Here is a 13795-nt window from a genome sequence, read left to right as displayed (position 1 = left end):
TCTTTTGTGCTCCCTGACGCATTTGGTGGGCCACTGTGAGATACAGGAAACTGGACTGGATGCACATTTAACCTGATCTAGCAGGGCTCTTCTTAAGTTCTTATGATATGATATGATATCACTTCCTGGTAACTAAGTGTAACTGTTTCAGCAGTGCATACATGCTAGGGATTCCAGCACGTTCCACTGTTCCACTGCTGAAACAGAGACGCCTGCATTGGCTCGGTCATGTTGTGAGAATGGATGATGGCCGGATCCCAAAGGATCTCCTCTATGGAGAACTCGTGCAAGGAAAGCGCCCTACAGGTAGACCACAGCTGCGATACAAGGACATCTGCAAGAGGGATCTGAAGGACTTAGGAGTGGACCTCAACAGGTGGGAAACCCTGGCCTCTGAGCAGCCCGCTTGGAGGCAGGCTGTGCAGCATGGCCTTTCCCAGTTTGAAGAGACACTTGGCCAACAGACTGAGGCAAAGAGGCAAAGAAGGAAGGCCCGTAGCCAGGGAGACAGACCAGGGACAGACTACACTTGCTCCCAGCGTGGAAGGGATTGTCACTCCCGAATCGGCCTTTTCAGCCACACTAGATGCTGTTCCAGAACCACCTTTCAGAGCACGATACCATAGTCTTTCGAGACTGAAGGTTGCCAACAAAGTGTAACTAAGGGGGTAGCAATGCATAAGGCAACAAGCTTTAGGGGGGCAACAAGTTAAGCTTGACACTAGTGGCCAAAATTGTGAAAAATTTGGTATGTATGAATAATGCCATCGTGTTATATATCATTGGAAAGGTAATTTAATGTAGAATGCAATTAAACAAACTGCATTGGAATATTTATATTCTATCTAAAGTTATGGCCAATTAACCAGAAAATGAAAACACAACTGCCTTATGGAACAAAAAGTAGATTTTCTTTGATGTAGCCATCAAAGACTACAGTGCCCTTCATGTCCTTGTGGAAAGACCTGATGATGCTGAGGAGCCTGGGTGGACATCCAATCTTGGGGAGAATCTTGAAGAGGCCGTCCCTGCTGACCATAGGCAGGCGAATCCTAAACCACCATTTTTCAATGGGGTTCTTACAATATTGTTCTGTGAGAGGAATTCACAGAACCCTCAGTTTACCAGATGTTTCCCTTCCGTAAATCAGCCCAGACAGGTTCTCAAGCTGTTATCCATTCTTGCCAACTGACCTTTCCACACTTCCCCACTCTCTCATAACAAGTGAGAGGGTGACTCAGGTTCATCACTGACTCCGTCCTCTCACAACAGGCTACAGCAACATTGTCAGCATTATCAACATTGTCAGCTTGGCTTCACGTCTTTGTGTCTCTCCTCCAAGGGCACAGCTGAGTTGTTCCTGCTTAGCTCTTCAGACAGTGTGACAGCTCAAGCCCCAGACCACAACTCCATCCATTTCCAGTTTGTCAAACTACTGCCGGCGCTCTGTTTACGTCCTCATATTCTCTGGAATGAAAGCAGAGACTTATGTGGTTTTTCACTCTTTATTTTATCAGTTTATTTATTATATTGGTTTATCAGATTTTTAATCCTTCCCATTCTGAAACCAGAGTGCAGACGATGGCTTACATCGGGTTAAAACATAATACATAATAACAAAAAACAGTACATAAAATAGCAGGTTTCCATCTTGAATTGTGCTACCTGTGTGTGGTATAACCAAGAGGTCTTCAACTGGTGGGTCAAGACTAAGGCTCAGATGAGACATCGCAATGGTGTTACCACCATTTGGTTTTGAGGCTCAGGCCTGCTGAGTTTGGACAACTTTGGTCAAGCCCTCTCGTCCTCAGTGGATCCCCTCAGCCTCCCACTCATATACCTGTTCTCCACAACACCCCGTCTGCTCTGCCTTGCCCCCCCACACACACATATACATGTATGGATGGATGGGGCTACATAGGTATCACCTCCCACACTCCCACAGTGTCTGGCAAACTATTCACTTCTACTGGGAAAAGTGCTATACTGGGAGCTGCCAGATTCTTCCCTACACACCCCCCCCCCCAGCTTCTTGAAGACCAGATGATGGGTATTCTCCTAATAAATATTCCCGGAGATCCACATACAACATCAAATTATGGCCACGGAAGCAGAATTCCCACTGAATTTTTAAAGGAAGGGAGGACACCTTTTAGGAACCTCTGAGGGGTGTCTAGGGACAGAAGGAACTATTCCATCCAGGCACTGACCAGGCTGAGAACATCTGTTTAATTTTGACAATGTGAATTTATGTCACATCATTACTTGTGACACAATGTGACTTGATTAGCATAGTTGAGTGGACTTTATGACATTGCGGGTCTCTGCAATCCAATGTGGGCCAGAACTGCAAAGATTACACAAATCCACCTCAAATCTCTCCCCGTTCCAACACTAAGATCACTTTTGATCAAAACCATTGTCAACCAAGCTCCTCCTCATGAACATCCCCCTCCTCCTGAGTCTTACAACAAGAGAACACCCTGTTGTGCTCTGCTACTTGCATGTCCTCAACATCTGAATGGGAAGGTCAAGAACATACCTATGTTTCTTGTACCACCAATAAAATGCAGCTGTGGCAATGGAAACTACTATCACACCACCACAGATCGACCCCGCAGTTACACCTGTCTTCAAGTTTTCTCCGCGTTCTGGTGAAAGAAAAGCAACAAGGCTGGCCAAACAAGAATATGAGGTCCCTCAAGGAATACATGCACATCCCTGGTGGTCCTGGGGTGGGGAGGTTGGAGGTATCTGTCCTGTGTGGGTCATGAGAAACCCTTCTGGGAGCCAGTGATTTGAGCTGGGAGTGGACTGGTATGGATCTGCTGTTTCTGTATTTTAAGAGTGCCCTCAGACTGTACCATGGTTGGAGGGGAGAGGGTTACCATTCCTGCAGGTTGTCCTCCTCCTCTTCCTTAGGGCAGCCTTCAAAGGCCTGACCACCCCTCCTTCTCAGCAGGACAGAAGCCCTCTGGCTCCTGTTATCCAAAAGCCACCAAGCCTCACAACTGGCCAAGGCTCCCAAAGCCCTTGTTGCTGGCAGAGTCCTGGTTGTTGTAGCAATGGATCTAATCAGCACAGAATTGTGAGGGATGAACCCAAGGCAGCCCCTGTCTTCGGTCACTCTGGTAGCTGCAAAAAGGAATTGCTGCAGCCCAAACCACAAATGAGGCAATCAAAGATGGAGTGCCCTGGCTTGTGAGTTAAAGGCTATCCTTGAACTTCCACAGCTGGTCTCACGCAGTGATTCCCAAACTTTTTCAACTGGATGCTCCCTTGACCTACTTGGCCATGGCTCCCTGTGAGGGCTACAATCCTATACATTGGAGAGGGCAGTGGGGGTTTCACAAGGATTCTGTGGCTCCCCTAGATGGTTTCTGAAGCTCCCCAGGGAGCCACAGCTCATAGTCTGGGAACCACAAGTCTAAGGTAATCAATGAGATCACACTAGTTCTAGCTGCACAAGGCCCTCATAGGATTGGGCCGTCATTCATATTTGGGGATCAGTTAGAGACCACTGTGAGAACCTTCAGGTATGAATTTGACTTGTTCACTAGATTGACTTGATCTGATCAATCACGGATGTGTCCGCACTGGAGGTCGACACAAACTGGTTTAAACCGTTTTCTGAAGATTTCCCAGGAGGTTTTGAGCTACTCATCTGAGCAGCATACGTTGCAGCATTCACAAAACCAGCAAAACACAATGGTTGTGAGATACTGCTTCAGAACTCATATCCAGAAAAGCTCAGGGCAACTCCCAGTTAAAATCCTTGCAGATGATAAGACTAATAAGACAGCAGAGGACGGATTTTGTTCTTAGCCCCAAACTGGCAGAATCCCCTGCTACACCCTATTCAGTTGAGGGGCTAGCATATTTGCACATGGATGGGCTACTACCCAGCATTTTCTTGCTCTCTTCAGCATGCCTAGTGCAAGTCCCTGGTGCTGGCCTGGGCCTCTGTATCACCTTGACCTCCATATAGACCCATCATCATAATGGATGAACAGAAGAGCTTACATCTTGTGTTTGGGGCTGCCCCTTCCCCAACAGAGATATGCAACCCTTTTCCTTCTGAAAGCACTTACCCCAAGGGATGACCAGACTTTTCCCTCCCAGGCTGCTATGCTCCACTTTGCAAGAGTAGCGGTGTGTGCCTGCCGGTGGAATCACCAGAGAACTCCTGATCTGGTAGGTCAGGTCATGATTTGGCAAGATCTGGGTGGTGTTGACCATTGAGTTATCTGGCATTCCCTCTTCATCCTGCAGCCAGGCGACCTTGATCGGGCGTGGGTAGAAACCAGTGACTCGACAAACCAGCAGCAGAGAGCCTGAGCCAGTGGGAGACTCACGGGCAAAGACCACAGCAACGGGCAACTCTTCAAATTCAAGAGACAATAAATCTCGTAGTTACAAACACTTGGAAATTCATATCCCATTAAGCCCCAGTCCTGTTCTCCAGGAATCTTAGGCAATTCATATGGTCGGGCTTGTGGTAGCTGCTTGAAATAGCTGTGTACACCTGCTCCCTGTTCACCTGTACTTAGTGAGAAGCAGCCACTACCATACACCGGTTCAGGCTTTTGATGTGATTTAAAGACTACATTTGGGCCCTTTGCTGTACTGTGCTAAGGATTAATAGCAGCTCAGTGAGGGAGGATTTAACCCTTTGCTCCCAACACAGTCCCCATCTGGATTGCATCCTTGCTGCCGGGCAGAATTACCACTCTCACACCTCCTTCTCTAGAACCTGACTCGATACAGATTGTTCTTGGTTAGGTCATACAGGCTGCGATCCTATCAACACTTTCCTGGGAGTAAGCCCTATTGAACACAATAAGACTTACTCTTGAGTAGACGTGGCTAGGATTGTGCCCACAAGGACTCATGACCCCATTTAATAATGTCCAGCCTCCTTTAACGGGCATGATCCCAACGCCTATTTATTTGCATCTGTTTTGATAAGACGTGGGGTTCCCTAGAGCGTACATCAAATCCAGTCTTCTACTTTCAGAGGTCCAACAGAGCTGGGAATGACCCAACTGGGCAAGAATAGCTTCTGAGCAAGAATCCCATCATAGGTGGGATTTCCTACATGTGGCATGAATCACTAACTGTTGGGAAAACTTTGAAGCACTAGAGCTGGAAGAACCAGAGCCAGCCAGATTGCCAACAAAGTTACTGCCCAGGCACTCTTTCTCCCACCACCAGTTACAGCTTCCGGTTACTTTTATCATATTCACTATTTTCAATAAATTCTTTTTTATTTGGCTTGGAGCCTCATGCCATCCTATCTCCCTTCTCCTGGTACCAATCTGTGAGGTGTGTGCAGCATGACCTTTTTCTTTATTCCTTTAGCTGGTGTTTGGGACAACAGGTTGTCTTCTCAGACAATACACTGCTGTAGGTGCCCCAGGTTTCGATGCATGAATCACGAGTTTCCATTCATTGCGATCCACGGCAATGATTCTGGCTTTATCAATGGGCATTCTCTGGTTCTTTAGATTTTCTTCTATATGTTTCAGCCCTATTTTCTTTGGCGCCTTTCGGTGGATTTCTCCAGCTATCAGGTCGCCAAAGAAGTTTGTCTGGAATCTGGATGGTGTCCATTCTGCAAACATGGCCAAACCGATGGAGCCTGCATTTCTGAACCTGTTCCATGATTGTTGGTTGATGGTCACACCACATCTGGATTCTTTCATTTCAATGGCTATCACGGCGGGAGATCCCAAGTATCTGCCTCAAGCAATACATTTGAACTGCATCTAAGGGCACAATCCTAACCCACTTTCCAGCACCGACATAAGGGGAATGCAGCTCTGAGGGAAGGGAACAAACATTCCCTTACTTTGAGGAAGGCTCCGTGAGTGCCACTCAACTACAGGATGCAGCACATGTCCCATTGGCACAGCTATGCCAGTACTGGAAATTTGGTTAGGATTTGGGCCTAATTTGTTGATGTCAGGTTTAAGTATAGTTCATGCTTCTGACCCATAAAGGAGAATCGGTAGAGTTAATATCCTAAATACAGGTCCAACCTTGTTATACACTGATTTTTTTATACACGGATTTGACTCAAAACGAATGGCCTCTGCAAATGAGAAGGAATGTGCTGATCCCTAGAGAAGGGGAAAAATGCACCCCTTTAAAATCACAGTTTAAAAAACTGCTTTTTACCATTGTAGGGAGACAGTCATGCAAGGGATTACAGGTACAACCTAATTATCCACAGATTTTTCAGGGGGGGGATTAACAGATTTTTCTATCTGAACGCTGATGAGGAGTACCCTTTAAATTAAAAGAAAACAGTCAAAACAGTCTCATTAATGAGAGAGAGGGCAGCCGGCTGACAATCCATCAGTCAGGCTTCTCCCTTCCCCCTGAGCATGTGAACGAAGGTTAAATGGCAGTGATTATCACCCATTCTTTCCCCCTCTCTGGGGCTTCTGGTGAAGGGAGGGATTGCTGCCTCCTAGTGAAGCCTCAGCGCCTGGAGAGAGACTTATTGCCTCTGTGTGCATTTCAAAAGGTCAGCAAGGCTGTTTTTAGATTGCCTTGCAAAGGGACTTTGATTTTTAAACGGATTTGCTTTAGTGTGTTTTTTGCCATTCAGGTGAGTTCTGGGAATGGAACCCTCACGAATAATGAGACTCAACCTGTAGGTGTATTTTAGTTTTAACAGAGATGTTGGTCTTTCCCCAAAGACACCATTTCAATAATGCAAAAACTGTCGTGGCTTGACCAGTCCTACTGTGGATTTCATTAACGGATGCCAGTTTCTGTTCTTGCACTACTTGAGCCCAAGTATTTGAACTCTTTAACTTGTTCAATTTGAATTTTATTGAGGTAGACTTTGGCCTCTGACCCATCTGTGGTCATGACTTTGGTCTTATCAGTATTGAATTTTAGGCCATGTGACTGGGCAATATTGGCAACCTGATAAAGGATGTTGGTGGCCTCCGCATCCGTATGGGCAAATGTGGCACTATCATCAGCAAACATTCGGTCAGTAAGGTCAATAAGGAAATTATTCGCAACATGACCAACAGCCACACATCCCTAGGCACGCATGTTTTGTGTCCGTGTGTGTCTGCTCATACAAGCAACCCCAGAATATGCTTGGTAGCAACTAGAATGTGGGAACAAGCTGACTCCTTAAAGAACAACTGGAGAAACTCTGAACTTCCCTTGCGTTGCTGTAAGGAAAGAGCCGAACGCTTCCTTTATTCAAAAGAAGATCTGAAAATTCACTGGAACTGGGGCAATGAGGTCATGGAGCAACATAGTCTGTGTGGGTACTGCCCTTTTGAATCCACAGGCTGCCATGCCAGTTAATTTTTGGCTGCAATTCAAGGTGCTTTAGAGCCCTTCAGTGCTTAGAGCTGGGGTGTCTGAAGAACAGCCTCTTCCCATAAGAGACAGCCAGTCCCCAAGGTCATCTGAGGGGTCCACCTATGCATGCCATCATTATTCAAGGTTTGGTTGGTGGCAAAATGGAGAACTTTTGGCAGGAGCTCAACATATTTTTGTCTCAAGCTTCCTGCTGGTTTTTGTGGTTTGTAGTTTTTTGTCTGCTGCTTTTATGATTTTTTTTAAGTGCTTGACTTTGTGACTTTTATTCTATGGATTTTTAATTGTATTTTTATATTGTTGTCAACTACCTTAGGCCTTTTATTATAAAGGGAAAGGTGGGATATAAATATTTTAAAATAAATAAATGCCTGAGGGAGGTCAGGTGTCTACCAAGTCCCTCACAAATTTCTCCCTCACTCTGATTTCAAGCCATTACCATAAAGTTCACATTTATGTCTCTATCTACCATCACATGTCAGCTCACCTCAGTTGACTCATTAATTTATACATGTGGACACAGGGAAGAGTTGTCAAATTGCAACATAAGAGACGTGACTGGAAATTATTGAACTTTTTTTTCGCCAAGAAAAAGAGCTCATTTTGTTCTTGTAGTTCAACATCCAAGTACACCATAGAAAATCTCTCTGTATATATTCCAAAACAGACACTGACATTTCCTCTGTTTAGGGTTAGTTTAAGTGCTGCTTTGGGTGAAAATTAATCTTTTTGTTCCTTACTTTTGTGGTATATGGTGGAAAGGATTTTGTTGTTGAAGAACAACATAAAGATTTCCCCAATGCAGCTCCTATACAGTGTTCCATACAGAACACATACTTAAAAAGAGAAGAAATTTTCATTTCTAATCCTTTATATGGAGGACACAATGGTCCCCAAAATTTAGCCCATGTTAATCCAAGGCTTGGAATGGACATTGGGTTCCCCTACAGGTCTTTCCCAATTAGCTCAGAGACCCTCAAATTCAGGCGTCCCAAGCAGCTGCCTTTTGAGTTAGACCAGGGGTCCCCAAACTTCCAGCTGCCAGAGCCACAGTATTGCTCTTAACAGTGGGCTTTAGCAAGTCAATTACTGTACAGAAAGTAATGTAGATACTCTGTCCATAAGGCTAAGAATCTTCACAAAAGGAGAATATTTGCACACAATGTGTAGTGGTGTGGTTGCTTGTGCCTCTTGCTGTTGGGTTCACCACAGAAGTAATCCAGCCCAGCTGTCATTTCATCCAGTTGGTGGAAAACGGTACTCGGTGGTAGGTGGGTGTAGGAGAGAAGGAGTGGCGGCATTCGCACATCATCCTATGCCACTGGGACCAGAGGGATGGTCAAAATGTGTTGGTGGAGGTGGCCCACGGACCACAGTTTGGCCAACCTTGCCTCTGTGTTGACTTTATAAGATTACACAATCTTGCTGTTACCTTGCACATGCCCGACCTCATCTGATCTCGGAAGCTAAGCAGGGTCAGGCCTGGTTAGTACTTGGATGGGAGACCGCCTGGGAATACCAGGTTCTGTAGGCTTATACCATAGTCTTTCGAGACTGAAGGTTGCCAACCTTAATTATAATTGAAATTATAAAACACAACTTACAAGGCTGCATCCTTCCCTCAATACACACAGCCACAATGTTAAAAGTGCTGCTACCAGGTGGGATGCTACCTAGAAGGCTAGAAGATTAGGTAGCCTTCTTTGTTTGTATAAGTACGTGCATCAGCAATAACCTGACCTGCAGACACACAGCCACACTGTAAAAAACACTGCAATTGGCTGAGATGCTACCAAACGCATTTGCATCATTGATTGGCTTATCTTTCACCCACAAAGTCCTGCTGGCGACAATCAAGAGTCCATCATAAAGTGAATAACTTATCATATAGTGAACCTTGTTTTACTACAGAAAGGCCATTGTAGAGAATTTTATGTATTATTCTCCAGTATGCAGTCCCCCAAGAGGAAATGGAGCCTACAAGTTTCCCACTACACATAGGTGTAAAATACAATATTCTGGCCTCACCTTGTCTCTCCACAGTTGCCTTTCCAGTCTGAAGGAAAGTCTTGAGAACTTTAATGCACTGACTGAACAAGCTTCGAAGAGTTGCAAGTGTCCCCGTGTTTTGGTTTAGGTAATGTGCAATCGACAGAGCTGCTGGATCCTTCTTCTGGGCAGCCCAGACACCAGCATCAGCACTGAAGATAACAAGGGGTTTTCTGTTTGCGGCAGCATCATAGTAGCCCCTTGTGGTCCCATTGGGTTGAATCTCACAGAACATCAAGGACTGGGCAACAGCGGGATCTGCGGGTTGAAATGAGAAAGCAATTGAGAGTGTAGAACCCCTTAAGCACATAATGTGGAACAATCCATTTACCTACAAGCACTGAAGGGGGGGGAGATGGGGTCTTCCTCTCTAGTAGCTCTGATCAGCAATCTCAAGTGGTCAAGAATTTAAGGCGAGGAAGGATATTCCCAATTTTTTTTTAATGTTCCCTATTACTTACTATTTCCCTATAATTTTTTATTTTGCCTATAACTTTTGGCCAGTCCTTCCCTGCTGACATGTCTGTCGAAAAAGGATGGTCTTGAGCTACTTTTGGGTTGAGCTATGGTCCCTTCCCAGAAAAACATGTGACATATTCTACTAGTTTCTTTCTCTGAGCTATATTTGTCCACTTTCAGTTCACAGTGAAGCACAAATTTGGAATACAGAAAAAAAAAAACAGAACAGTGGGGACAATCTTAACAGGCTTCTGCTACTTCAAGTCCAGAGTGTTAAGGGTAGAATTCAATTGTATATGATCTTTTGTCCCCGACCCCCACCAGGAAGTGATATTACATCATGAAAATCAACACTCATAGTGACTGTATACTCACAGCTGATATTCAAAGCTTGAATGATGTTGTGGACTGTTTGATTAAAACCAATGAGGTAGATTTTGGCAACCTTCTCCAACCGCTTCCATTCAATAGGTGTGAGGCTACTGTTGGCCCAAGGTTGGAGGAAGCTGATCTTTCCGGTATGGCTCTCCACCGTGTGCGTCTCCACATCACCCAACAGGGCTATGATCTCAAAATCAGTAATGCTGGGATTCTGGAACATCGTCGTCTGAAGGATGCGGAGGGCGTGGTGTCCTTCTGGGAGAGGAAAGGCGGCTGGAGGGATGGGCAGAAAATGGGTGTGTTACCAGAAGAGGGACTTTCAGCAGGTCATGCAGCATTTCATATTCTTACGTGACCTGCCAGAATTCCCTCTCCTATGCAACTATTGAAGCTACAAGCAGTGGTGTTGCTAGGGAGGTGTGGGCCACACCGGGTGACAAGCACCGGGGATGACACCACTACTGGCCAAAAAATTTTAAATCTTGGTTATTTTAAAATAATACCATTGTGTTATATAACATCCCATGTGTAATTTACAGCAGAATGCAATGAAAAAACTGCATTGAAATGTCTGTGTTCTGCCAAAAGTTATAGCCCAAAAACCAACAGGCGTGGAGTGATGGTATATCACCATGCCCACAGCCCAGGGTGTTGCTCTGCCCATTGCATAGGAGGCGGTCCATCATATGGGATAATGCGCTGGCCTCATGTGCCAGGTGATGCCAATCCTGGTGATGCCACTGGCTACAAGAGCTCTGCCCTCCTTTACATCTAATTACTAACTTTAAGCAATTGCATGACAGCAAATGTCTCACATGTTTCATTTCTGTGTGTGAAGCTATTGCTAACAGCAGTGGTCTTCAATGCGCAGGCTACTGTTTTAGGAAAAAGCTATCCAGGTGCAGCATATTTTCCATTCCGAACCATAGCCTTTATCCAGCCAATCAGCTATCTGGCGCGGGTTTGTGGCAAGATCAACTGGAAGGACAGGAAGCTGCGACGTGGAATGGAAAGCTATACTGGACTTAAGGCTGCATGGGTCCATATTCTTCTTGTACACAGTATATGTAAAGAAAACATAGGAAGCTGCCTTGTTCTGCATCAAACCACTGGTCCATCTTGCTCACTGTCTTCACCACTGGTTCTCCAGGGTTCCAGAAGGGAATTTCTCCTACCTGGAGATGCCCTGGACTGAGACCTTGGGTGTGCAAACCATGTGCTCTCCCACTGAAGTGCAATGCTTCCCTATCGAGTACTACAGCCACGCCGTAAGTCACCAACGCACTTTTATCAAGAGTGTAGTTGAGGAGGAGTGGCGGGGAGTGGGGTTCCATGACTGACCCTACAGCAGAATCACTTTGGTATTGCTTTTGAACAACACCAAGGTTGCTCCTTATTTGCTAAGGAGTCCTCATCTAGTTCATACCCAGAGAAACTGTATGAAACTCAAGCTCCATTAAGGTTACAATCCTATAAAGTATAATAAGTTTAAAAGTAGGAATAAATGGCAAGAGAAGATTAATTTCTCTTATTAAATTAATTAATTCTCTAATTAAAAAATTGATTTTGTTGTAATTGTAAAACTATAATCTGTGTCTCTATAATCTAGGACAGTGAACTGGGATGACGGTGTAGTGGTATGGGAGTTAGACCTAGAAGATCCTGCTTCAAATCCTTGCTTGGCCATGAAGTTTCATGGGTGATCTTGGACCTCTCAGCCTCACCTACCTTACAGGGTTGTCGTGAGTTCAAAGAGAGGGGAGGAACTATGTACACCATCCTGAGCTCCTTGGAGGAAGGGCATTATAACAATGTGAACAAATAAATATAATCAATAAACCCTGCAGCAGCACCGCTAGACTTCTCACTACTCCGGAAAGTGAGGTATGCTTAACCAAAACAACAATCCACTTACAGAAACTAACAGTGAGCATGCCAGGGCTGATGGGTGAACATGAGTATTGGTGCTGCTGTCTCTCGTATTAAAAAGAAAGAGCCAACTTACCCGAACTGATTCTGCAGACCCAGAAGGAGAGAAGCAGCATCCGAACAGGAGAAAGGAGAATGATTAAGGGATACTTCCACTGTCCATTCACATTCATACTTGAATTTCCTGCATGTGCAAAATGTTTACCAGGTTGCTCTTATCTCTCAGAGGCTTTGGAGCACCACCAGAGTTGTACAGGATGTCTGCATTATAAATCTCCCTGTTATGCTTAAATCTGCAACTTTTGAGATGTGAAATTTCAAAATACTTCCTTTACTGCTGTAGTCCCGCCTATAGATCTGCTTTGTCTTCAGAGCTCTTAAAGGGGACATCCCTGAGTTGCTGATTGCTGGTTGCCTGCATGCTCTTCTTTCTCTTCCCTAGTTGCGTAGTTGAGGAGGGGACCAAGGGGGCACTGTGTTCCCAGGTGGCACTCTGGGGGGGGCAGTGGCAATGCTGTCCCCATGGTGATCAACCGCTTTGATAAAACGGATCAATCACTTTGAGAGAAAAAAAGTGGAAGAGGCGGGCAACTGCTCAGAACGGCGTGTAACTGTTCCAAGTGGCTGCAAGGGGGGGAGGAGAATCTGTGAAAAGGCAAGACAAAAAGTGAAAAGCGGGCAGCCAGTGGTGCACAACCGGAAGTAATTGCGGTGACATCATCACGTCACCGCAATTACTTTCGGGTCAGGTGGGTGGCATTTGAAGGACGGCCCCAGGCACCATAAGAGCCAGGTATGCCACTGCTCTTCCCCACATTCTCCAAACTTGTAAAGAGATATAAGAATATAAGAACAGCCCCACTGGATCAGGCCATAGGCCCATCTAGTCCGGCTTCCTGCATCTCACAGCAGCCCACCAAATGCCCCAAGGAGCACACCAGATAACAAGAGACCTCATCCTGGTGCCCTCCCTTGCATCTGGCATCATTGTAATTAATCAGAATAACCCTGGAGAATAACCTCCAATCCCTGCCCACTTCTCGAACCTTTCTGCCTCAGCATCCAGCACTGCAGCCACCACTTTTGCCTATAATGGTTGCAGAGGGAATGCTGGGCTGGTGGTGATGGTTTTGAAAACACTCTCCACTTTCTCCAGCAATTAGAAGTCCAGGGCCAAGGCTGCAGGGTTTGGTTCCTGTGGATGGCAGAACAGAGCGGAGACTTAGGGAGTTCTTGTGTTACCTGTTAGGGAAGGGTCAGAGCTCAGTGGCTGGGCAAAAGCTTTGCATGAAGGTTGTGCCAGGTTCAGCCTGTGGCATCTCCAGGTAGGGCAGAAAAAAAATTGTTACCTGGAGAGCGGCTGCCAGCCGGAGATAACAATGCTGTACTTGTTGAATCAATGGCCTGACTCGGGGCCCAATCCTATCCAATTTTCCAGCACCAATGCACAGCGGTGTAACGCACTGCCCCAGCACCTGGGGCAGTGACACCACAACGTCACATGAGATCATATAGGTCACTTCCAGGTTCTCCCCAGAAGAGGGGTGCTCGCTGTGGTGGTTTTGTGCCACCCTTTCACCCTGGGGGGGGGGATAAAGCTGCCAGTGCCTCCTCTATAAGTAGG

The 13795-nt window shown here is 45.8% G+C and overlaps 1 protein-coding gene and 1 pseudogene across 1 annotated transcript; one reads left to right on the top strand and one right to left on the bottom strand.

Moving 5' to 3' along the window:
* Positions 1-845: 845 nt before the first annotated feature.
* Positions 846-12371, bottom strand: LOC136641893 (antigen-presenting glycoprotein CD1d-like). The gene is made up of 6 exons (XM_066617993.1): positions 12248-12371; positions 10237-10515; positions 9382-9660; positions 4092-4382; positions 2543-2651; positions 846-1467 (listed from the first exon to the last, which is right to left on the bottom strand). Exons 1-6 carry the CDS (start codon positions 12342-12344, stop codon positions 1428-1430), a joined length of 1095 nt encoding a protein of 364 aa, XP_066474090.1. The 5' UTR covers positions 12345-12371; the 3' UTR covers positions 846-1427.
* On the top strand, positions 8774-8887 carry LOC136642361 (5S ribosomal RNA; annotated as a pseudogene).
* Positions 12372-13795: the final 1424 nt, after the last annotated feature.

The sequence above is a fragment of the Tiliqua scincoides genome, chromosome 2 (genome assembly GCF_035046505.1).
Source record: "Tiliqua scincoides isolate rTilSci1 chromosome 2, rTilSci1.hap2, whole genome shotgun sequence".
In the NCBI taxonomy this organism is placed as follows: domain Eukaryota; kingdom Metazoa; phylum Chordata; class Lepidosauria; order Squamata; family Scincidae; genus Tiliqua; species Tiliqua scincoides.
The sequence above is the reverse complement of the archived record's forward strand: the minus strand, read 5'-3'. Positions and strand labels throughout refer to the sequence as shown.